The sequence below is a fragment of the Passer domesticus genome, chromosome 10 (assembly GCF_036417665.1).
Source record: "Passer domesticus isolate bPasDom1 chromosome 10, bPasDom1.hap1, whole genome shotgun sequence".
In the NCBI taxonomy this organism is placed as follows: domain Eukaryota; kingdom Metazoa; phylum Chordata; class Aves; order Passeriformes; family Passeridae; genus Passer; species Passer domesticus.
Window position 1 is genome coordinate 41,410,382 of NC_087483.1, and position 23,966 is coordinate 41,434,347.

The following is a 23,966-nucleotide window of genomic DNA, read 5'->3' on the forward strand; positions in this document are numbered from 1 at the left end:
TATTATGCTGAGCTCTTGGGTTTAGTGGTGGTTTCTTTGAATTTATGTTGGCATAGTGGCAATGTTGCAGTTCTGTTCCCTCTCACCACCAAAGCTTTGATGCTTTGGTGAGTCCAGAGACAATTGCAGGAGCATCCCCTTTTCTGCTTGGCTCTGAAGGGTCCAAGCTGAACTTCCCACATCCTTCTTTCTTTTTTCCTTTAGCCTATGAATTAATTCCTTTGCCAAAAGTTGTTGAGATGACTGTAAACTTTTATTTTCATTTTCTCCAACGTTTCCATTGCTGTTAGATGCAAAGTATTTAACAGCCTAAATATTAGAGTTTATTTTTTAACTACTGAAGCTGTTCTTGGTTAACTCAGCATAAACCCCATGTTCTGTCCTGAAGGCTGTGCATGATACCCAGCAGTGCCCTCATCAGAGCACCCTGGAGTATAAAACTGGCTTTTCTTTCTTCACAGCCTCGCTTGGACCAAACGAACTCTTCGTACGAAAGCCCAGAATTGGCAGAATTGGACAAACTGAGGTTCAGGCACTGCCTTACAACCCTCACCATCCCAAGGAGATGTATAGGGTTTGCAAGGAGGAGGATTGGCAGGGGTGGAAGGTACAGTTGGGTTATTTCTAATTCCTCATTCCCCCTCAAGGGATACAAGTACTAAAGAGAGCTCATGAAGCTAATGATTGTCCTGCTCCTCTTTGCTCAGGGTTATCATGGACCGAATATCCACAGAACATGATCCTGTCTTGAGGCAGATTGACCCGGAAATGCTGAGCAGTTTTTCAAGCTCTTCCCAGACTTTAGACTTTTCTTCTAATTTTTCACGGACCAATGCTTCCAATAAACCTTGTGAAAACAGACTGTCCCTTCCTGAAATCCTAAGCAATATCAGATCATGTCGACTGCAGTGTTTCCAGCCCAGGCTACTCAATCTCCAGGACAGTGATAGTGAAGAATGTACCTCAAGGAAAGCAGGGCAGACTGTGAATAATAAAAGAGTCTCTGCAGCATCTGTAGCTTTATTGAACACCAGCAAGAATGGCATATCAGGTAGGCAAGGGTTTGGCTGCTTCTGGGGTTTAAAACACTGAATTTTGGTTTTCTTTGTGGCTGGGACTGGTGAGATCTTCAGCACTGGTGTGGAGCTAACCACAGCTACAACCTGACATACAGAAACTTCCCACAAACACTTCTTCCTCCTGCTTTGCTTCCATTAGAATTTGAAGTGCTGGATTCAAACCTTATTCAAAGCAGGGATTCTGCTCATATGAAGAATTGTTTGGGTCTAATTAAATCTTAATGGCACTAATTGGTCTAACCTTGTTTAAGGGTAGAAGGATTCTCGTTATGAATGCAAAACAAATCTGGTGGTTTCTTGGGGAGGGTGGGTGTGGCTCATTTTTGTTGGCAGTTTTCATTTTTGACTCAGACGAATGTAGGAAGTTCCTAAGTGCCCTGAGCAGGGGTGAGAAGGCCTGAAAATGGTAAAAATGTTGCTAGTGGAAGCATCCAGTGATGAAAAAACTGCTTGAAGCTTAAATTGAGCAGTGTTTGCATCACTTGCTTTGTGAGCTAGAGTTGTAATGGCTCAGGTTTTAACACTGTCACTTCTTTATAATTAGGAAAGAATTATAATCATTGATACTTCAAAAATCTGAAAAATTGGAGATCTAGCAAATGAGATCTCCTACAACAGCAAGCAGCTGAATATATCCCACCTCCATCCTCCTCTGTAAACCAGGATAATTAAATGATGGAATAGACTGAATGAATTCTGTAATTTCAGTGCTTGTGGAATGTCCCGTCTCTCTCAAGCTGCAGGAATGGGTATTCATTCTGCAATAATGGATCTCTAGAATTCCTGGGTACTATTAAATTGTTCTGACAGAGGCACAGAATATTTATTCCAGCCCAGTACTTCCCCAGCTTCTCAGTATGGTCACTGTAACCTTCAGATTGTTCTCTGCACAAAGATGGGCACAGGAGCATTTTGCTGCTGCATGAAAAACCAGATATAATGTATTATATATTTTATATAGTTATTTTTGAAGGACCTTGAAGGCCTGAGGGATCACAGCTGGGGCAGAAAGGGGCAGTTCAGTGTGATGGGATTATTGATAAACACCAAGAGCTGGTAAAAAAAATTACTGAAAAATGAATAAAACCAAATCTGATGGATCCAAGCCACTTTTTGGAGCAATAGTAATAAACTCGTGGTATAATTTTAGAAATCATCTGAGGAATACATTTAAATTAAATGGAAATCCCTCAGTAGTTGAAGTACATTATGCATGGAATTTATGGCTGGGGAGGACCTTTTCTGTCACAGATTTAAATTACAAACCAGATCCTGCAATTCTGGAACAGGATCAGACACAATAGACAACAGAATTCTTCCCCAAATAACTGAACCAGCAAGAGGCTCTGCTGGTGGATTTTCTCACTAGTAAATGGGGAATAAATTTTAAAGGGGCTGGTCAGAGTCTGGTTGTGCATTAAATGAGCACAGGCATTGTCACTGCATTTATTGGAGTCATTCTCTTTGGGAAGTGATTGTTGAAATCAGTTAATTTTACAGCTGATTTCATATTCTCTCCAGAGGAAATGGTGGCAGTACTTAAAATGATTTTTTAATTTTTTTTTTTTTATTTTAGAGAGAACTGGGGAGTTCCTTTGATTTTTGGTACACAAGAATATTTAAAAATACCTTTGTGTTATATTTTTCCCTGTATTAGTAAAGCAACTCTGGTATTTCCTCAAATGCCTTGTACAGGCAGACATTTTTTTATTTGAAAAGCCTGGGACTAGACTTTTCTTCAACATACCTAATGAGTGCATGAACCAAGAACCAGTTTTTGGAGCTGAATTACTCTCTTGCTTATGTTATAAGCACTGCAAATGGGAAAAGGGTTGTCCCTAGAGAGAGGTCAGCTGCACATGATGCTATTCCCAGCTGAAGGGGTTTTTTTTTACTTTTTAGAGGTATTTTTTTCTCTGCCTTAAATGCCACGTAGGAGTAATTGAAGCAATGTCACTTCTGGGGCAGCCTGCAAGGGATGAACTTTGGTTAAAGCCCTCAAGTCCTGAGAGAAGTGACATAATCCAAACCTTCCAAGGAGAGGAGCCTGGAAGTGAAAGCTGAAGTGGCTTTCTTCCCCTTTTGTGGCGCAGTTTTCCAGCCCAGTCAGGCTCTGATAAATTAAAAACCCCTGAAGCTGCAGAGCTCTTCACCCTGCTCAGAGCTCTGCCTTGGTCAGAGTTTGCTCTTTTTTACTCCAGGACCCTCCACGTGTTTGATTTGGCAGAAGCAAATGATATTTAATGTGCTAATGAACATCTTCTGGTTTGTAACAAGGTGAACAGCTTGGCCACTGGATAAATACCTGAAATTCAGGCACATACAGGCAGAACAAGGGAATAGTGAATTCCGGATTACCTTCCCTGTGTCCTGTAATAGAGTATTCCATGACTTTGTGTCTGTGACAAACTGGGAAAGAAAGGAGATGGAGAACATGAAATCTCACCTTGTTCTTAAACAGCTTTCTGTAAAACAAAACACATTTCTGGGACTTGTTACCTCAGAACTTAAAAATAGAAATGTATGTAATATTCCACAATGCTGTTCTTGGCCGTGGTGCCTTCAGCAGTGCCATGTGTTTTGTGAGGGAATGTAGCAGGTTGAGCTAATTTAACTTGGAATTAAATTCTAGGTAACAGTCTGCAAGAGGAACAAAGTAAAGCTAAATGCAAAATAAACTTAAGTTGGATGTTATGATATTGCTGGAGTTTAAGAGGAGTAATTTTTAAATAATTGGACTTCTAAGTGCATTCCTAATATGGTTGAAACCTGCTTTAATAATGTAGAAGTAAAGAAGAGGTTTCAGTTCTAATTTCTAAGCAGTCTTAATTCTGGTGTTTTTTCCCAATGGAATTGCAGGAGAACCCTGAGTACTAAAAGTGGTAAATGGAAGAGGCAAACCCTGCAAGATGGATAAAACTCTGTGTTTTAATGTTAGCTCAGTATCCCTGGGTAGGAGGGTATTCCTGAGAATCCAGGTGTTTGAGGTGCAGCACAGCTTCAATCCTGCAAAAACAGAGTTGAGGATGCAGTGTTGAAATGTATTCATGGGAATCTTTGAGAAGTGGGTTCTCTCTTTACTTACTCCCCAGAGAGCTCAGCTCTTGGGTTAACTGCACACACTTCTTGGGTTAACTGCACACAGTTTTAGCATCAAACCCCTGTCAGTATTTTCAGTTTACCAAGTGTGCAGATTCTCCAGGGGGAGAATATTAAAACGAGCTTTTCTAACTTCATTTCCTACATGTGTTGGGCCTGGGAGATTACTGGGGTGGCATTAACCTGCTTCTCAAAAATAAACCTATTGTGCATTTAAAGCATAATTGGCAGAGGAAGTGCCCCGTGCCAGACGTGTGCTTCCCTCAGGGTCCTTTCTGCTGTTGGCAAAGGGACAGCAAGGGGCTGTGGGAGGGGAAATTGTCCAGGAATCTGTCAGTGTTCACTGGGGGAGAAGGCACCCAGCTTAGCCCAGGGTACTTTGTCCTCAGCTCTGATTTTTAGGCTATGCTTCTTTCCTGAAAGCCAGGCAAATAACTTCTCTTGAGCTTTTGCCTAAAGCTACTGGGGATAAAACCACCAAAGATAAAAACTGCTCAAAAGCAACGAAAGCTCTGAATTCTTTTGTTACAAATTAATTCCATGAAAGAACACAACAAACACACACAGCTTGACCTTTCCTTTACATAATCTGTGAAGGTTTTGGTTCGTCTGCCATGACTCCTGCCATCCTCAGCCACCTTAGCTGCACCCTTGCCTTTCCCACGTGTGTGCTGTGTAACCGTGGCTCCTTTCTTTCCCGTAGTCACAGGGGGCATCACGGAGGAGCAGTTCCAGACACACCAACAGCAGCTCGTGCAGATGCAGAGGCAGCAGCTGGCCCAGCTGCAGCAGAAGCAGCAATCTCAGCATTCCTCCCAACAGACACATCTGAAAGCACAGGTACTGCTCCCACCCCGCCTGTTCCTTGTGCTCACAGTGCTGCTCGTCTCTCATGGCCAAATGAGACACCCCAGCCAGTGTGGGATGGTTCAGAGGGAATTTAAACACTTGGCTCAGGGGTTTTTTGACAAGTTGGCTGCATTTTGCAAGTTGAAGAAGAGACTTTGTAGCTGAATGTGTTGCCTGCATCCACAGAGTTACCAGTGTAAAAGTATTAATGTGTGCTCTCAACTTTTCTTGTTTTCACTGGTTTTGCCCTCCTGTCTGTAAGTGCTCTGAAGAGACTCTATTAAAATTACCTTCTGAGGTAATGGGATCTGTTATGAACAGATATTCAGTGAGCACTAAAAATTGGTATCTCTGAGAGGAAAAAAGAGCTTTGCATACTTGCATATTCTGGCTTCTAAAAGAATCCCATTTTTCCTCTGGAATCCCTTGCAAGGGAAAAATGTTTTTCCATTGCACTTAATTTTCTGTTAGCTTTTTCCCAATAAAGTGTAAAAGCTGTTGCTGTTGTCTGTTACTAGGAAAATGTATATTACTTTGAGCATTTTATATCTAATTGCTTGTGCTGGTTGTCCCTTCCCCTCAGTGTTTTCTACTTCAATTAATCAGGGATTCTGTGTTGGCAGATACTGATGACATTTTTTGTAAGTGTAAAGAAACTATGCCAAAATATTTAAACAAAACAAATGAATTTTGGATCTTTAAAACACTTCAAGCTTCTGTGCAAAGTCATTTTCTTAGTTGATATAAATTGAAATTGTAGAATTAATGTTCCTTCCAGTAAGAATGGTGAGTCTTTCCAGTAGGAACTGGACTAACAGTGGGATTCCAGAATGTGCTGGGCAGTTATTCTGTGGCACAAGTCACAAGATTGAGGTACCACAAATCCTGAACATCCTGAGATTTGCAGCTGCCTGGAGACAGAACAGAGAAGGTTTAAGACAGGGTTGTTTTTAGAGGAAGTGTCTCCAAACATGGGGAATCCCGTGTGGTTTGGGTTGGAAGGGACCTTAAAGCCCGTCCAGTTCTCCCAGGGACTGTCCCTGTCACTGTCCCAGGCTGCTCCAAGCCCCTCCAGCCTGGCCTTGGGCACTGCCAGGGATCCAGGGGCAGCCCCAGCTGCTCTGGCAATCCCAGCCCAGCCAGGAATTCCCAATTCCCAATGTCCCACCCATCCCTGCCCTCTGGCAGTGGGAGCCATTCCCTGGCTCCTGTCCCTCCATCCTTGTCCCCAGTCCCTCTGCAGCTCTCCTGGAGCCCCTGCAGGCCCTGCCAGGGGCTCTGAGCTCTGCCTGGAGCCTTCCCTTCTCCATGCTGAACAACACACAGCAGAAGTGATTTGTTGTGCTGAGATCTGGCCTGGCTGCATTGGGCAGCACTTGTGTAACCCTCATTTGGACACTGGTGACACAGAAATATTCCATGTTGTGCTGCATTAGCTACACATCAAAGCTGTATTTATTTATTTGCTTTACTTGTGCACTGTAGCAATCCTAAGGCATGTTTCCTTTCATACTTGCATGATTGAGAGCCACCTTTTCCTCTTCCTGCAGGGCTCCAGCACCTCTGACTGCATGTCCAAAACCCTGGATTCAGCCAGTGCCCACTTTGCTGCCTCTGCAGTGGTCAGTGCCCCGGGCCCCGGGCGCAGCGAGGGAACCAAGGAGCAGAACACCAGCCACAACAATATCAACGGTGTTGTCCAGCCTTCAGGTGAGCAGCCCTTGAAAATGCTGGCCTGGAATGAGCTGAGAGTGTCAGCTGCTCTTAATTATCAGCTGATCTTATTGCTGATTTCTAAAATATTAGGAAATAACAACAAAGAAAATCACATCTCTTAGTTGTGATGATTTTGAGAATTGTTCTCTGAAATACTTTGGAGTAGTGGTTTGAATCATGGAATATCCTGAGCTGGAAGAGTCCCACAAGGATGACCCAAGTCCAACTCCTTGCCCTGTACAGGACAGCCCCAACAATCCCATCCTGTTCCTGAGAGCCTTGTCCAGTAGATATTAAAATAGATATAAAACCACCAAGTGCTCTTTACCTTGGAAGAGCATTTTTGCTTTTCCTTTGGTAGTCTTTATCTTCTAATAATCTCTTCAGATCAAAAGTCTAAATGACAGCATTTTAAAAGCAGTGCAAGTGTGTAATGAAGGAATAAATAAACTGTTTAAAACATTAAAGAACTTTAAGAAGGAAATGGAGAAGTTGATTCATTATTTGGTTGTTACCTCACTTGTATATTCAGCCAAAAATGTACTAACCAACCTTTACTGGCAATTCTTCTGACATCAGAGTTAGCCTCAAGTTTCACTGCATTTAGGATTTGTCCCAAAAAGTGCAGCCATGGGCACTCAGTGCCCCCTCCCACCCTCCTGTGGTGCTGCCTGTGCTGGTGCCATCTCCACAGTGCCAAGAGGCAAATGGGATTTGGGCTGCCAAGACAAAGAAGAGGCTTTTAAAGTAATTTGTTGTTTTAGCAGCTAATGATGTGATTAGTTTTATAGACCTTCTGCCAGGCTGGGTTAATGATAATATGAAATGAATAGAGGGAGAAAAAACACGACTGAATAAAATCAATAAGCTGGAGCAGTTCCAGGAATGAGAGAGAGAGGTCTGTGTGTGATTCTGAGTTTATATCCAAGAGGGCAGTGCTTTGAGGGTGAAGATCAGGCACATGGTGATGCCTTGGAGTGGCTGCCTGGAACAGAGGCTAGACAAGATCCAGAGAATCAAAGTGGGTATTTATTAAAGGTCTTCAGTAGATGCACCTTGGGCAGTCAGAAGCCTCCAAGAGGTTACACCCAAAATGGATGATGGGCACGAGTGTTTCAGATAATTGTGAGTTTGGTCTATTTGTATATCAGGGGTTAATCCTCCAATTACATTTTCAGGTAATGAAGTCACATACCCCCAGTTTGCTTCCCCCAACTCACTTTTGTTTACACTTTTTGGGGCCTGAGACAGTGAGGTGTGTGAGTTTCAGGCCTAGAGGAATTGTCTGAATAAAACAGGAGAGCAGCAGCTGACAGGCTGTGGAGTTTTAGAGTTATACCCTAAAGCAGTACAGGATCTGAAAAATATAAAAGCTAAATCCTGAGGCATCAATGGCAGCGTGCCATGCTGCCACTTCTGACTTTTACCATTTTGTGAAGTGTAAAGCATGGATATCAATGACTTACACACTCAAAGCATTGCCCTTGAGGTTCATCTTTGGCTTTTCATCTAAGAAACGTCACCTTTTTAACAGCCACCATTTATTCTGCATTACAGGAACCTCCAGAACTTTGTACTCCACCAACATGGCTTTATCATCCAGCCCAGGGATCTCAACTGTACAGCTCGTAAGGACAGTTGGCCACAGCACCACAAACCACTTAATCCCAGCCTTGTGCACGAGCAGCCCTCAGCCTCTCCCCATGAACAATTCCTGCCTGCCCAGCGCCGTGCACCTCAACAACGTCAGCGTTGTGTCTCCAGTCAATGTTCATATCAATACACGGACTTCAGCGCCCTCGCCAACAGCCTTAAAACTTGCCACAGTTGCTGCCAGCATGGACAGAGTGCCAAAGGTAACTCCCAGCAGTGCCATCAGCAGTATAGCAAGGTGAGTGGGGACAGGGCAGCAGCAGCTGCCATTTGTGTTTGGAATCGTGGAAGTGTTTGGGTTGGAATCACCGAAGTCAGAGTCCAAGGCAGGACTTGGCCTCACCTCGGCAGGGCAGAGCCACCTCAGCAGTGCCTCCCTCACCTCCCTGGGCAGTTCCAGTGCTTGACAGCCCTTCCCATGGAGAAATCTGCTGCACCTCCCCTGGTGCAGCTTCAGCCTGTGTCCTCTCCATGGTCATGCCCAGCTCTGCACCTGAGGGAGTCTGTTCCACCTCTGAGAGGCTTCTCAGCATGGCCATGGCAAGCACAAGAGCTGATTTGCAAATTAACCCCTCAAATAACCTGCCCTGCCTTTTGGCACCTGTACTTTTGGTCAGCTTTTACTGTGTTTGAATTTTAACCATTTCATTTGTCCCTTCTCATGCAGCATTTCAGGTAGAGTCTGTCAAATTCTCATGTTCCCTCTAAATCATTGTATAATATTGTAAGGTACAGGCAGGCACATGTATTTTTATATTTACATGTTGGATATATGTTACATATTTATATAAAACACAAGTCAGAAAAGTGACAACCTGTATCTTACATATAAAATCATAATTCATAATTGCTTAGGTTGGAAAAGACCTTTAAGATCATCAAGTCCAACCATTAAGGTATTTATTCTCGTTGAACAGCAGCACTGTTATTTCAGGATACTGAGATGATGTTTCACAGGAGTGGCAGGAGCTTTGCAACTGGCAAATTGCTCTGAAAATGGCAATATTTGGGCTTTGTTTGAAGTCTCTCCTGGATTATATGGTGTTTCAAAAACCAAGTCATGTTTGTGAATTGGAAAAGTAAAAAATGAGTATTAGTAAATGAGTAAAAAATTAGTGCTAAAACAGAATGAGCAGGGAATTACAGCACTTGGTACATTAAAAGAATAACTGATGCTGAGTTATATCTTGACTTTGTTCCTTCAGAAGAGCTTTTAGGGATTTAATCCATAATTTAGGCTGGCAGTGGACAGTTAAATGCAGTAATCTCGCAGAAGGGACTGCATTGTTGAACAGGAGCAGTTGTTGAGGGATTTATCCATAGTTTAGGCTGGCAGTGGACAGTTAAATGCAGCAATCTCACAGAAGGGACTGCATTGTTGAACAGGAGCAGTTGTTGAGGGATTTAATCCATAATTTAGGCTGGCAGTGGACAGTTAAATGCAGTAATCTCGCAGAAGGGACTGCATTGTTGAACAGGAGCAGTTGTTGAGGGATTTAATCCATAATTTAGGCTGGCAGAGGACAGTTAAATGCAGTAATCTTGCAGAAAGGACTGCATTGTTGAACAGGAGCAGTTGTTGAGGGATTTAATCCATAATTTAGGCTGGCAGAGGACAGTTAAATGCAGTAATCTCGCAGAAAGGACTGCATTGTTGAACAGGAGCAGTTGTTGAGGGATTTAATCCATAATTTAGGCTGGCAGAGGACAGTTAAATGCAGCAATCTCCCAGAAGGGACTGCATTGTTGAACAGGAGCAGTTGTTGAATGCCAGTGTTTGCTTCCAAACAAGGTTTGCAGTGTGTGTGTTACAGTTCCTGCCTGGCCCAGCTAACAGCAAATAAAATACAAATAAATATAATAAATCATATATAATAATATAAATAATATCATATAATTTATATGTAATTATATAAATAGTATAACAAATAAAGTACAAATACAAAAGCAGTGAGTAAAAGGAGTGAGGATCTGCTCTGATGTGGGATCCCCCTTGCCTTGCAGAGAGAACCATGAACCGGAGCGCCTGGGCTTGAACGGCATCGCAGAGACCACAGTGGCCATGGAGGTGACATAACCTCCAAACTGTCCCTGCTGTGCTCCTCCTGTTCCAGCTGAATGCAAACACAGCGCTCTGTGGATCACAGAGAACTCACACAGACCTGAATGGACTCCATTATATCGTGTATTAAGTCGATATATAATGTAAATTTTGTAAAATTGGGAAAATCACTACCTTGTAAAATAGTTTATTTGTATCATCAATATTATTTCTGTTACTTGAATAGTAGATATTCATCATCATGCTTTTGCACTTGAATTTGCAACTGAATGGATTAAAAAATAATTCTTTAATGGGATCATGAGCATGACATGGGATCCTGCATCACTTGTTTAAACTATTTATTTTGCCATGTTTACATTTTGTATCTTGTACAAATAAATGCAACTTTGTGTCTAAAAAAAAAAGTTAAAGATTCATAGCTAGGAAACAAAATTCTTGTAATTTTTTTCTAAAGGAAATGTAAAGTTTTCACTTGGTTCATTTTGTTTCACAATTTGACTAGATGGACTTTTTGGTAAATACTTTAGTGGCATTTCACTGTCAAATATGAAGTTCAAGGCAAAATAGTATTTTCTATTACTGTGCAGGGGAAAGGGATGGATCGATACATGCAAATTTAATGTAGTAACTCACTTTTCCATATATTTTGAATGTATATTTCTATTTATAATACCAGTTTATAAAAAATAATTACACAGGAGAGGAAAAAAAAAAAAACTGACTAGGAAAATTATGCATCTGGCACATGTCCAAATGTGCAGATCTGAGAAAAATTTTCACCTTGATGCCATTTTATCCGAAGACTGCGTATTTTAACCGGCTTTCAAACTGTACCACACCACATTAAAGGATATTTTACCAGGTATGTATTGCATTCTATATCATTGCAATAATTCATTATTGGATGTCTAGCTATCGAGCCATCCCAGGTGGTGGGGGCGGGGGGGAGGGAGGGTTGTGGCAAGATTGTCTTTTCAATTTTGGAGAGTTTTCCTGTGGCTACAAGGCAAGTAACGGGTTGGAAAAAGTCTGACTGTAAGCGTTGGACACCTTCGTAGTGTAGTGTTTTAGTGACTTTTTTTATACGGTTCTTGTACATTAGATACGTGTAGTGGTGTTTCCGAATGTTTGTTTATGCACTAGTTCAGACAACTTTCCCTGTTACTTGTTCTTGATAAGTGAAAACTGCAGGGAAATAAAAATACATATCAAAACCTGGCCATGGTGCATATGTGGTTATTTCACAGTGTGCAAGCAGGGACTCTGATCCTTTGATCCCAGCATATGCACTTATTTCCAGAGGCTTGCAGTGATGTGGTGATTCTGTGCCAGGGGAGGGATGGCATCTGAGACCTGGGGAAATGGGCAGTGGGAGTTTCTTGCCCTGCCAAAGAAATGGGGTGAATTTCTGCTCTTTGGTTCTCCACGTTTGGGTGTTTCTGTGTTGCAAATCCCAGGATCACTGAGGTTGGAGGGAACCTGGCAATGATGTTTAGTCCAGACTCACCCTCCCAGGAAAATCTTGCCTATGTCATGTAGTCAGTGTATTTTCCACCTTAGCTTTCTATATAAAGAACTATTTTTAATCCAAGCTGTGTTCAAACCTGTTTTGTTTTACGTTGCGTGAGTTAAAAATCCTGGCAGCTAAAAGAGCTTTAAATCCTGGGAGCTCATTACAAACTCAGCTAAAATTACCTGGTTTTTGCTTAACTAATGCTCTATTTTTATTCCATATGATGTCTGCAGGGAGATGTGAGGATAGATTATTCCACTTGGATCTTTTTCCAGATTATTCCAGAGGAACCCAAGACACTGCCTTGGTCAGGTGAGGGATGGTGGCAGCTCAGGGGGGCATCTGTGACTTCACTGGGATTGCTGCTCCCTGAAAATTCCACTTTATCTGATCTTTCCAGGCTTTCTGTAGAGCTGGGCTCATTTCAGGGAATGGCTGATGGTCTGAAGTATAAATTAATGTATTTTTTTGAAAAAATTGTTGAGAATCTGAGTCTGTAAAAGAAAAAAAATTCTCCTTGATATCTAGGAATAACCTTGCTTCACTACCATCCCCAAAACCCTTTGGAGCCTTAATGAAAATGGGAAGTAATTTCCTCTGCAGATTGAAAGCTGTACACTTAGCATGGCCTCTTCTCACTACAAAGATCATTTTCAGTGGATCATTTTCAGGGAAAATTGGCCAGAAGATGTCTCTGAGATTGCTGTGTATCTCTGATTTCGTGTAGTCTAATCCTCATCTAATTACTTAAAAAACCTTTAGCTGGAGCTTCAAACTTTTAATGGGTTCTGGGAAAATGTGAGGTGCAGAGGAGGATTCCATAAACTCCCAAGGCTCTGCTGGTAAGTGCCAGCTGTGGAATGATTTCATTTAAAGGATTAGTGGTGATGAAACCTTCTGTGGAGCAGAACTGGAACAGTCCTTGCAGAGTCTCAGTGTGCCTCAAGTGCAGGGAAAGGGGAGGAGTGGTGGATGGAAATCTTCATTAAAAAGAAGAAAAAGAGAAAGGGGAGGGATTAGTGCTATAAAATCCTTTGTCCAGCTGGGATTGCCACTGGCTGAGGTGGTTTTGTGCTCTCTGAACATGTTGAGGATATGATGTTCAATTTGAATTCCCTGATTTGTGCATGTCTGCAGCAGGATTGGATTAGGGATTTCTGTTCTGTTGTGTGTTGGGAATATCTTTCAGGTAAGATTGTGGAATCCTGCCTTGTCTAAGCAATTTATGCTGGACTTCATGAGCAGAGTTTTAAATGTCAGGAATTAGGAAATGCTGGTTCTTTCTCTAATAAGATTTATATTTATTTCTGGGTTGGCTGGAGTTTTGGTGTGTGTTTGTTATCCCAACAGGCTCCCCGGATTTGCCTGCAGAGAAAACACTTTCAAAGCTCACTTCCATGTTTCTGCTACTTTGAGGGTTTGCAACATTCACACTTTAATTGGAAAGACTGGGAATAACCTTGGTAAATTAAAGCCAGCAAAGTGCTGCTTGGGAAAGAAGGGAGATGAGGGAGGAGGATTTTTTCCTAAATTGAGTGAGCTGTGAAGTGTTCCCATCTGAACAGAGGAACATGGGAGATAACTCCTGCTGATCCAAGCAGCCAGCTGTGTAGGAAACATTGGATGTGTTCCTTGCAGGACCCAGCAGCAGGGGGGGATGTGGAGGCCCCTGCTCTCTTGGGTTGTGCCATCCTGCCCAAAATGTCATTCCCTGATGAGAGAACTGAGCAGAGCATTTGCTCCTGGAGTGCCTTCCAGGAGGAAAAGGGAGTTTCAGGAGACATTCCCTGTTTTCTCAGTGACTTGCTTGTCTCAGTCACCTGCTCCATCTCTAAATGCAATCTGTGTCCTTTAGATGGTTTTTTTATGGTTTAATCTCAAAAAGTTAATGAGCACACGTGTAAGTTATATTTTGCTATGAATTTAACTCAGTTAATCAGTCTGGTTTGTAACTTAGTATTTCAAGTTTAAATTAAAATAAATGAATGTAGGTTGAATAGGACTAAAATCTGAAACTGACAGGGAATAGAGTAACCCAAATCACTTTTGGGATCCCTGGATCCCAGAATGGTTTGTGTTGAAAGGGACCTTAAAACTCACCTGTGCTCACAGACAGGGACACCTTCCACTGTCCCAGGCTCCAGGCCCCATCCAGGCTGGCCTTGGACATTCCAGGGATCCAGGGGCAGCCCCAGCTGCTCCCCACCCTCCCATCCTGACAAATTTCCTGAAGTTAGGATTGTTTCTACGACTAAGAATAGTAAAATCTGTTTAGTCCAGCCTGCCTTCAATGCACAGAACTCTGGTTGAACTCCAACACAAGTGGAATTACCCAGGGAGGATGATGGAGAAGGATCACAGCCAGGAGCGGAGGGAGGAGGGGGGCAGTAACCAGGGCAAATTACAGACAATTTGTAACAGATAAAAGGTCAGGCTGGTTTATCTGGTGGGAGGCCACACCTGTGTCCCCCCGCTCCATCCCTGGCACGGTGGTGTCACTTTGGGCACGTCAGTGCAGATCACCGTGACGGGAGTGCGGATCCCCCGGAGGGAGCAGAGAGCAGCACGGCCCAGCACGGCTTAGCACGGCCCAGCACGGCCCAGCTGCGCTTCCCAGAGCTCGGCAGCGCCTCGGGCTCGTCTGTGGCACAGCAGGAGCTGCCGTGTCCCCTCTGCTGTCACTGGCCAGGGCCGGGCTGGTGGCAGCAGTGCTGGCTGTGCCACCAGGGCTGGGCACGCTGCCGTGCCGCTCCCGCATCCCCGCGTGTGGATACCCGGCCTGAGAGAGAGAGCCAGGGAAACTCCCAGGAATTGCTCTGGGGAGTTTGAGAAGCTGAGAGGAAGAATGAAAAACAATCCGCAGCTGGTGTTTTGAGCAGTTGTTTCTCACAACAAGGTGTTTACCAAAGGGCGGTTTCCTAATTAACCAATGGGTGACAGGTGTCATTAAGAACCAGTCGGGTTCTGGGTGAATGATGTTGGTTATAAATACCGGGACATTGTGATAAAGTAGGCTTTTATGCCTTCTGAAAAGCCATGGAGTGTGTCACCTTTCTTCCCGTTCCTGACTCAACGGTGACACCCGCACTCACTGAGCGCTGCCCTGGGGAAAGGACACCGCAAACAGCAGCGCTCCCTGCTCCTGATCCTGATCCCGATCCTGAATCCTGCCCTGGGGAAAGGACACCGCAAACAGCAGCGCTCCCTTCTGATCCTGAATCCCAATCCTGAATCCTGCCCTGGGGAAAGGACACCGCAAACAGCAGCGCTCCCTTCTGATCCTGAATCCTGCCCTGGAGACAAGGACACGGCAACAAGCAGTGCTCCCTGATCCCAAATCCTGCCCTGGGGAAAGGACACCGCAAACAGCAGCGCTCCCTGATCCTGATCCCGATCCTGAATCCTGCCCTGGGGAAAGGACCCCGAAAACAGCAACACTCCCCTGATTCTGATCCTGAATCCTGACCTGGAGACAAGGACACCGCAAACAGCAGCGCTCCCTGATCCTGATCCCGATCCTGAATCCTGCCCTGGGGAAAGGGACACGGCAAACAGCAGCGCTCCCTGATCCTGATCCCGATCCCGAACCTGACCTGGGGAAAGGACACAGCAAACAGCAGCGCTCCCTTCTGATCCTGAATCCTGCCCTGGTAAAGGACACCACAAACAGCAGCGCTCTCTGATCCTGATCCTGAATCCTGCCCTGCGGGAAAAGATACCTCAAACAAAAGCACTCCCTGATCCTGATCCCGATCCTGATCCTGAATCCTGCCCTGGGAAAGGACACCCCAAACAGCAGCGCTCCCTGATCCTGAATCCTGCCCTGGGGGAAAGGACTCTGAAAACAGCAGCGCTCCCTCCTCCTGAAGCTGATCTTGATCCTGATCCCGAAGCCTGCCCTAGGGGAAAGGACATCTCAAACAGCAGAGCTCCTTTCTCCTAGTGCTGATCCTGATCCTGAGCCCTGCCCTGTGGAAAAGGACCCCGAAAACAGCAGTTTTCCTTCCTCCTGATCCTGAATCCTGCCCTGGGGAAAGGACGCAAAAACAGCAGCGCTCCCTCCTCCTGATCCTGATGCTCATCCTGATGCTGATTCTGAATCCTGCCCTGGGGAAAAAGTCTCGAAAAAACGGCAGCGCTCCTTCCTACTGATGCTGATCCTTGCCCTGGGGGAAAGGACACCGCAAACAGCAGCGTTCTCCTCCTCCTGATGCTGATCCTGATCCCGAATCCTGCCCTGAGGAAAGGACACCGCAAACAGCAGCGCTCCCTCCTCCTGATGCTGATGCTCATCCTGATGCTGATTCTGAATCCTGCCCTGGGGAAAAAGTCTCGAAAAAACGGCAGCGCTCCTTCCTCCTGATGCTGATCCTTGCCCTGGGGGAAAAGACACCGCAAATCGCAGCGTTCTCCTCATCCTGATCCTGATCCTGATCCTGAACCCTGCCCTGAGGAAAGGACACGGCAAACAGCAGCGTTCTCCTCCTCCTGATGCTGATCCGACCCGACTCGCACAGGGGCGTTTAAATCAGCGCTGTAAGTGACACCAGAAGATGGCATCAGCTGCCTGCGATGCTCCTTAACTCTTTCTTCATCTCCATGGAGTCTCTGTGCGTTGGGATTGGGTGTTTTCAGTGCTTTCCTGCCCATTCGGTATTTTATGTTTGCTTTAAAACTTCCTGTAACATAAAGACAAAAGGGGTTTTTTTCCGAGTTACAACCCTTTTATTTAGGTGATTTATTAACCCAAATGTAAAGATGGTAACTTAGAAAAAATGTTTTGTGTACTCAATAATGACCTGAAACGTTTTGCTGTTTTATACAGTGGTAAAATCGATTTATTTATTTTGAGCAAACCCATTTTTTTTAGGTGGGTTAACACGAAGTATATGACAGTGCATAACGTGAATAATTTATATGGAGATGGAGATTTATGTGTGTACTTTACATTTTTTAAAGTAAGGATATATTGAAGTGTCTTGCAAATGAGAAACAATTCCTGCCAGCACAGCCCCAAGCACTTTCTCATGGAGTATCTTTGGAGTGCCAGTGCTGCATTTCCACATCCAAACTCCTGTGGAGGTCTGAGGAAGGAACCTCTGTGGTCCTGATCCCAAAGAAATCCTCCCCTGCCTGGTCCAAGGAGATGCTGGGTCTGGGATAATCATCCTGAGAGTGTCGGTGCTGCAGATCCTGTTCAATTTGCTGTGGAATTTGTCCCCTGCCTGGCCAAGTGCTCCTGCAGCCCAGTCCCTCCTGAGCTGTGGGTATTGTCCGTGCCTTTGGTGATCCCTGGGGATGCAGAGCACATAATTCCTGACCTCAGTTCCTCCCGGCCGCCTTGTCAGCAATTTCCAGCTCATTTTTGCCTGTTCTCCAGCCCGCCTTTATTTATTTTTATTCCTGTTAAACACTTTCATGCTCTGCCTTGCAAACATTCTCAGTGTCCGTGGGACATTAACTCTGGGTGACATTTAAAATTGCCTTCTGTCACGGGGATTCCACCCTTTTGGTCCCTCCTGGGAGAAATCCTTTAGCCCCCCTTTCCCCTGAGCCACATCTGAGCACCGATGACCCCAGGATATCAGATTTCTGCCCCTGGCCGCTGCCGAGGCCCCGGGATCAATGGGATGTGCATTAACGCTGCTCTGCCTGCTGACAGCTCCCGCCCCTGGCCAGCACCGCTCCTTGCACGGAATTGTTCAGCACAGCAGAAATTCAACCTTGCTGCTTCCTCCTGCGGCTCCCTCCCAAATCCAGAGCTCATTCCTGGAGCCTGGCAGCAGTGAAAGGGAGCAGTGGTAATGCTGAAGTGTGCCCTTGATGCCTCAGGTTTATCTTTTCTGTGTTTCAGGCTCTGTGCTGCTTCAGTGTGCAGTTCCGAGCTTCACAGGAAGGGTTGCTGAGCTCTGTGCACAGAGCAGGGACACAAAACAATTCCTGCTCCAGCTGGGCACCAAGGACAAATGATCCCAATGCCAGCCCAGGAGCACAAAGCCCGTGGGCTGCAGAGAGAAAAACAAGCAGGGTGGGACTGCAGGGGCTGCAGTGGGGTTGGCCACTGAACTGCAATGTGCACATGGAGCAGAGCTGAGCCCAGGGAGAGACCCCGGCAGCGCTCGTGCATTTTGGGGCCATTTGGGTTCATCCTGGGGGCAGCCCTGGCTGGGCTCTGCTGCTGCCCGAGGTGCATCCATGGAGGAGATCCTTGAATCAATCCCTGCTTTATTCTGGAGCTCTGGCCAGCCTCTGCTCCAGGGCAGCCTCTCAAGGCATCATCCCCATTTCTGTGGGATCACCTCTGTCACAATCCCTGTCCTGATTTGTCACCTGTCCCCTGCCTGGTTTTCCTGCAGCCTCAACACCTTGACTCCCCTGCAGAGAAATGGAATTTGCTCATTCCTTTATGAACCCCCAATCCTCAAGGAGTGGGTTTGTTATTCCTTTATTATTCCCATTCGTTATTCTGATATCTTGGGTGTTTACTAAGCTGAGGTTGGTTCAGCTGGGGAATTTCTTCAGGAAAAATCAGAACTTGCTGTCAGACCATATCTGATCTGCCAGGGTGAGCTGGAGAGCTGGGAAAGTGGGAAAAGGAGATAACATCCAGGTTCTCTTTTTGGGGTGCTGGTGTGAAGGCAATTTTCATATGTTCAGGTGTAAGTAAGCTCAGAAAAACATATCTCTAATTGGATTTCTTCTAAGTGCACAGCTGAAAAATGACATGGTTTGAGAGGTGAAAGAAATGAATGAAGGTGAAAACAATGAAGTATTTGAGCTCTGCTTTTCTGTATTTCCATGTTTTTTTATAAAGCAGGTTCCCACCAAACTGTCCATCCCACCTTCGGGCATCCAGCCCAGCTTGGGAGGAGATCCCAGACCCAGGGAGGTGCTGATCACTCCCAAATCTGCCTGAAAATCCATGTTCCTACCAGGCTGCTTCACCTAATCTGGTAATAAGTAGTAAAAATAGCAGCAGCTGGGTGACAATTCAGTATTGTCTGCACTCCAGACAATGTCACGTTGTTTGTGACAAAGCTGCTGAGGAAAGATGGCTCTCTGCATTCTTCCTGATGGCAGATTATACCTGCTCTAATAGAAAAATCGAGTTTTGCTTATCTCACTCCAAAATGAGCGCTCCATAATGGAGAAAAATAAGGATTAATTCATCCAAAGACTCGTCTTTTATGACTAAGCCCCTACTTGTCATGACTAACAAATTTGCTATTCAGGGTAAAAGCTTGAAACATAAGAGAAATAAAAGGGATAATTGGTAATCCAGGGGAATAAATCCCATTATGTAATAATGGCTTATCACATGCTGCACATTGCTGACTCTCCCCCATGGAATTGCTTTTAGGAAGGGTGTGAGAGGCTTTGTTGCCAGCCTGCTCCTCACATCCACCTCAGGTAATGACTGGAAAAAGGGGAGATTTCCATCAAAATGCTGCAGGATTGTCCACCCTCATCTCAATTGTGCAGCTGAGGGTAATTGAATGAAACTCTGGTGGAAACCAGGAGCTGCTGGAGCTTCTGCAGCTTCCCAGAAGGCATCATGGATGTCTGGATTCTTCTCTAAGCAGAGATTCTTGTCGGGAGAAGCTGATGGAGGAGGAGGAGGAGACTTCCTGTGGTATTTCAGACTGTTTTGAATCATGTGAGTGCAGGCAAATAAACGAGCCAGGAGGGAGAGGTGCAGGTGGTTTTAGCAGGCAAGGAAGGAGCATTTTTAGGGAAGGAGGACGAGGACAGCACCCTGGTGAGGAGAGCAGGCTCCAGGCTGCTTTTCCCAGATGCTGATTCACCGGCTGCATCGAGACAAACTTTGTGTCAGCCGAGCAAGGTCAAAGCCCAGAGGCACCACTGCTTCTGCTCTTCCCAGGGACGGACATGGAGCGATATTCCAGGAAAAATATTCTTTAATCTGGCCTCAGATCCACCTGTGGCAGAGGCAGGGGGAGAAAAACACTGAGGGGAGATGCCAAGGGCAGCTTTGAGCTTGGAGAGGGCTCTGTTGGAGCAAATCCAGAGGATCAACACGAGCTGATGTGGAAAGTGGAACACCTTCCCTGGAGACAGGCTGGGAATGCTGGGGAGAGGGTTGTGGGGAGAAGAGAAGGTTGTGGGGGGAACGTTGTGTGCAGAGCACACAGCAGGCTTCCAGCATCTGGAACGAGCTGGAGAGGAACTGGGGGAAAAATTTAGTTTAGATAGAATGAAGAAATCCTTCGCTGTGAGGGTGGGGAGACCCTGGCACGGGATGCCCCTGGATCCCTGGAAATATCCCAGACCAGGCTGGATGGGGCTTGGAGCAGCCTGGGACAGTGGAAGGGGTCCCTGGGCAATGGAAGGTGTCCTGAGAGAGTGGAAAGTGTTCCTGGAGCAGTGGAAGGTCCCTGGGGCAATGGAAGGTGTCCTGGGGCTGTGGAAGGTGTCCTGAGAGAGTGGAAGGTGTCCCAGGGCAGTGGGAGGTATCCTTGGGGCAATGAAAGGTGTCCCAGGGCAGTGAAGGTGAGCTGAGAGGGTGGAAGGTGTCCTGGATCAATGGAAGGTGTTCCTGGGGCAGTGAAAGGTGTTCCTTAGCAGTGTAAGCTGTCCCGGGCAGTGTAAGCTCTCCCGGGGCAGTGGAAGCTGTCCCGGGCACTGGAAGCTATCCCGGGCAGTGTAAGCTGTCCCGGGCACTGGAAGCTATCCCGGGCAGTGTAAGCTGTCCCGGGCAGTGGAAGCTATCCCGGGCAGTGTAAGCTATCCCGGCCGGTGGAAGCTGTCCCGGGCACTGGAAGCTGTCCCGGGGCAGTGTAAGCTATCCCGGGCAGTGGAAGCTATCCCGGGCAGTGGGAGCTGTCCCGGGCAGTGGAAGCTGTCCCGGGCAGTGTAAGCTATCCCGGGCAGTGTAAGCTATCCCGGCAGTGGGAGCTGTCCCGGGCGGTGGAAGCTATCCCGGGCAGTGGAAGCTATCCCGGCAGTGGGAGCTGTCCCGGGCCGGTGCTCGGCGCTGCTCGGCGCGGCTCGGGTGCCGATCCCGGCGGGTGCGGCGGGGGGAGGCCGGGCGGAGGCCGCGCAGCCGCGCCCGAGCGGGGCCGGTGCGGGGCGTGTCCGCGGGCTCGGAGCGGCTGCCTGGGCTCCCGGCCCCGCCCGCCCGGCCGCCCCGGCCCCGCCGCCGCCGCACCTGCCCCGCGCAGCCCCGGGCCCGCCGCCGCCATGGCGGACCCCGCCGAGTGCAGCATCAAGGTGATGTGCCGCTTCCGGCCCCTCAACGAGGCCGAGATCCTGCGCGGCGACAAATTCATCCCCAAATTCAAGGGCGACGAGACCGTGGTCATCGGGGTGAGTCTGCCGCATCCCGCATCCCGCTGCGGGCGCGGCGAGCATCCCTCCTCTCGGGGCGAGCATCCCTCCTCTCGCGGCGAGCATCCCTCCTCTCGGGGCGAGCATCCCTCCTTTCGGGGCGAGCATCCCTCCTTTCGGGGCGAGCATCCTCCCGGCGGATCCCCCCCATCCCCTCCATTGTTCCCGCAGCCGCGGCGCTGCCCCCCACCCCCCGGCCCGGCTGCCCCCCACCCGCCGGGCGAGCGGTGCCCGGGGGTGCCGGGGGTCTCGGGGGAGCCGGGGGGCGCGGGGGAGCCGCGGGCTCGGGCGCTGATGTCATGCCGGGGACTGGGCATGCTCGAGCGGGGCCGCCCGCGCCTCCGCCGCGCCCCTGCGGCAGCGCCGGCACCGCCGGAGCCATCCCGGGCCCGGCAGCGCATCCCGGGAGCGCCGGCCCCGTGCCCGGCAGCCCCGCAGCCCCGCAGAGCGGCGGCGGCACGGCGCTGGGCAGCGCTGCGGGATGACACCCAAGTTTGGGGTTTATTTTTTATTTTTTTTTTTCCGGGTTTAAAACGATGAAATGAACCCAAATCGCCTCCCCCCGCCCGGCCCTGCGCGCCCCCCGCGCTCTGCTGGGGCTCGGCTGAGCCGGGGTTTAATGGGAACAAAGGGTCGGGATGCGGCTCCTGCCCAGCCCAGCATCTTCCCTTCCCCTCTCCCTCTTCCTTTTCTTTTCCCTTTCCCTCTCCCTCTGCCTTTTCCTCTCCCTCTCATTTTCCCTTTCCCTCTCCCTCTCCTTTTCCCCTCCTTTTCCCTCTCCCCTCCCCTCCCCGCTCCTCTTTCCCTTCTTCCTTCCCCGCTCCCCTCTCCCCTTTCCCTCTCCTTTTCCCTTTTCGCTTTCCCTCTCCCTCTCCCTCTCCCCTCTCCCTTTTCCCCTTTCCCTCTCCTCTTTCCCCTTTCCCCTCTCCCGGAGCAGGTCCCTCAGAGGGCAGCCCTCAGAAACCCCCGGTGTCTCTTTGGGTGAGGGTTCAGGAGCAGATTTTTGGTTTAATGTCCAACCAGCTTGGTCTGTGATGCTTTATTTCATATATATATATTATATTATATATAAATATTTCATATACTGGTCATCTGTGGTATCTATTTCATATGCTGCTCATCAATAACATGTTCCGTGCTGTGCGGTGATGAAGAGACCCTAAAATTAATTGCCAGCACAACTCCTTGCACAATTCGTTAAAATCCTTACCAAAACCTTGAGGTCACCAGAAACTTTGCTGGTGAAAGTTGCAGAACAGCCTTGAGGAAAAAAAAACAAACAAAAAAAAGGGTGAATTATGAGCATAACCAGCTTGTGATTGGTTTTTTTAAAATAATTTTTAAATGGCCTCTGTCCTGCCAAATTAATTGTGTTTCTGTGAAGGTTAAAGCCGTGGCACCCCCAGCAGCCTGTTAACAATAGAATAATCAAACTGGTTATCAGTCTTGGGCAGCAGCAGAGGGCTGGGTTATATTGGAGAGAAAATGTATCTGTGCCATTGTGGTGGCTGAGAAACAAATGTCAGCAGGTTCCCCTCCCCCTAAATAAACAAACCCTCAGACATATTAAAAGCAGATTAAAATACATTCCCTGTAAATCCTTTGCAGTGCTGTGTTTTGAAGGGAATTGGAGTTTGGAATTCTCTTTTCCCACTCATAATGTGTCTTTGTCTACAGAGTATCTGTTGGCTGGGAAAACAGTAACTGTGATGCTTTGGGAAAGGTTTTTTTGTCTTGCAGGCAGGAAATAATTCCTTTGGTGAGTGTAAAAAGAGGCAAAAATAACAGCAACTGGTAATTTCCTACCGTGGAAGTAAAAACAAATAGAGAGAAACAAGGAAAGTGCACGTATTTATTGATATAGATGTGTGTTTTACATGGATGTTCAGCTTGGGGGAGGTGATTTGCTACCTTGAAAAATCTAGTCAGAAGCTTAGAGTTTGCCTTTCCCTTCCTAAGGCAAAAACTGTAATTGTTTAGGATTTTAATCAGCTCAACTAATGCAATATGTCCTCAAACCCAGCTCCTGTTTTCCGAGGAGGAGCCATCAGCTGGAGCTCTGTGGGAAGAGCTCCACTTTGGTGGGGTGGAAGTGAGCTCAGAAACCTCCCCTGACTCTTTGTCCTCTTTAATTGCAGCCCTGAGCTCTGGTGGAACTCGGTCCCCAGTGGATCCTGCTGCAGCAGGACTGGGGAGTGCTGCTGGCTTTTTGTTATTTTGGTTGTTTCATTGCTGTGGAGTGGCTGCTTTGCTCCAACAAATAACACCCGGCAGGGGCAAGGGATCCTGATCTGTGGAAAGGCAGCACCAGAGCAGAGTTCCTTCTAGGAAAAGCAGGATTTCAGCCTTCAAAAGCTCCAGGGAGCAAAAATAAACCAGGACCAACCACTTTTTCTTTTCTTTTTTTTTTTTTGTTTTACTATAGCATTTGAAAACACTGCAATGCAGCTTTTATTTTTGATCCATGGATTGGAAAGAGAAGGGTTCTGTTAAAATTTAAGAGACCAAACATAACTATCAACTTCCCCTCAGAGGAATTATGTCATCATGTAAGGAAAAAATAAAATATAACTGATTTAAGGGAAACATCTATTTTTTTTTTTTCTTCTGACTAGTAAGTCTGAATAAATTTATTCCTTCCCAG

General features: G+C 46.7%; 2 protein-coding genes across 4 annotated transcripts in view; both read left to right on the forward strand.

Annotated features, from left to right (window-relative positions):
* EPC2 (enhancer of polycomb homolog 2) overlaps nucleotides 1-11,406 on the forward strand; it is a 35,792-nt gene extending 24,386 nt beyond the window's left edge. For 2 of the 3 annotated variants that reach the window (XM_064435307.1, XM_064435309.1), the window contains exons 9-14: nucleotides 462-607; nucleotides 708-1,051; nucleotides 4,882-5,018; nucleotides 6,578-6,737; nucleotides 8,301-8,634; nucleotides 10,401-11,405. In XM_064435307.1, the coding sequence (XP_064291377.1) occupies nucleotides 462-607; nucleotides 708-1,051; nucleotides 4,882-5,018; nucleotides 6,578-6,737; nucleotides 8,301-8,634; nucleotides 10,401-10,473 (1,194 nt within the window). In that variant the 3' untranslated portion in view covers nucleotides 10,474-11,405. Of the gene's footprint in view, nucleotides 1-461; nucleotides 608-707; nucleotides 1,052-4,881; nucleotides 5,019-6,577; nucleotides 6,738-8,300; nucleotides 8,635-10,400 lie in introns of all 3 variants that reach the window. The other variant, XM_064435306.1, reaches the window with a different exon arrangement.
* Nucleotides 11,407-21,070: 9,664 nt separating this feature from the next.
* Nucleotides 21,071-23,966, forward strand: part of KIF5C (kinesin family member 5C) — a 76,583-nt gene continuing 73,687 nt past the window's right edge. The window contains exon 1 of the mRNA XM_064435317.1: nucleotides 21,071-21,301. Coding sequence (XP_064291387.1) covers nucleotides 21,176-21,301 — 126 coding nt within the window. The 5' untranslated portion in view covers nucleotides 21,071-21,175. The remainder of the gene's footprint in view (nucleotides 21,302-23,966) is intronic.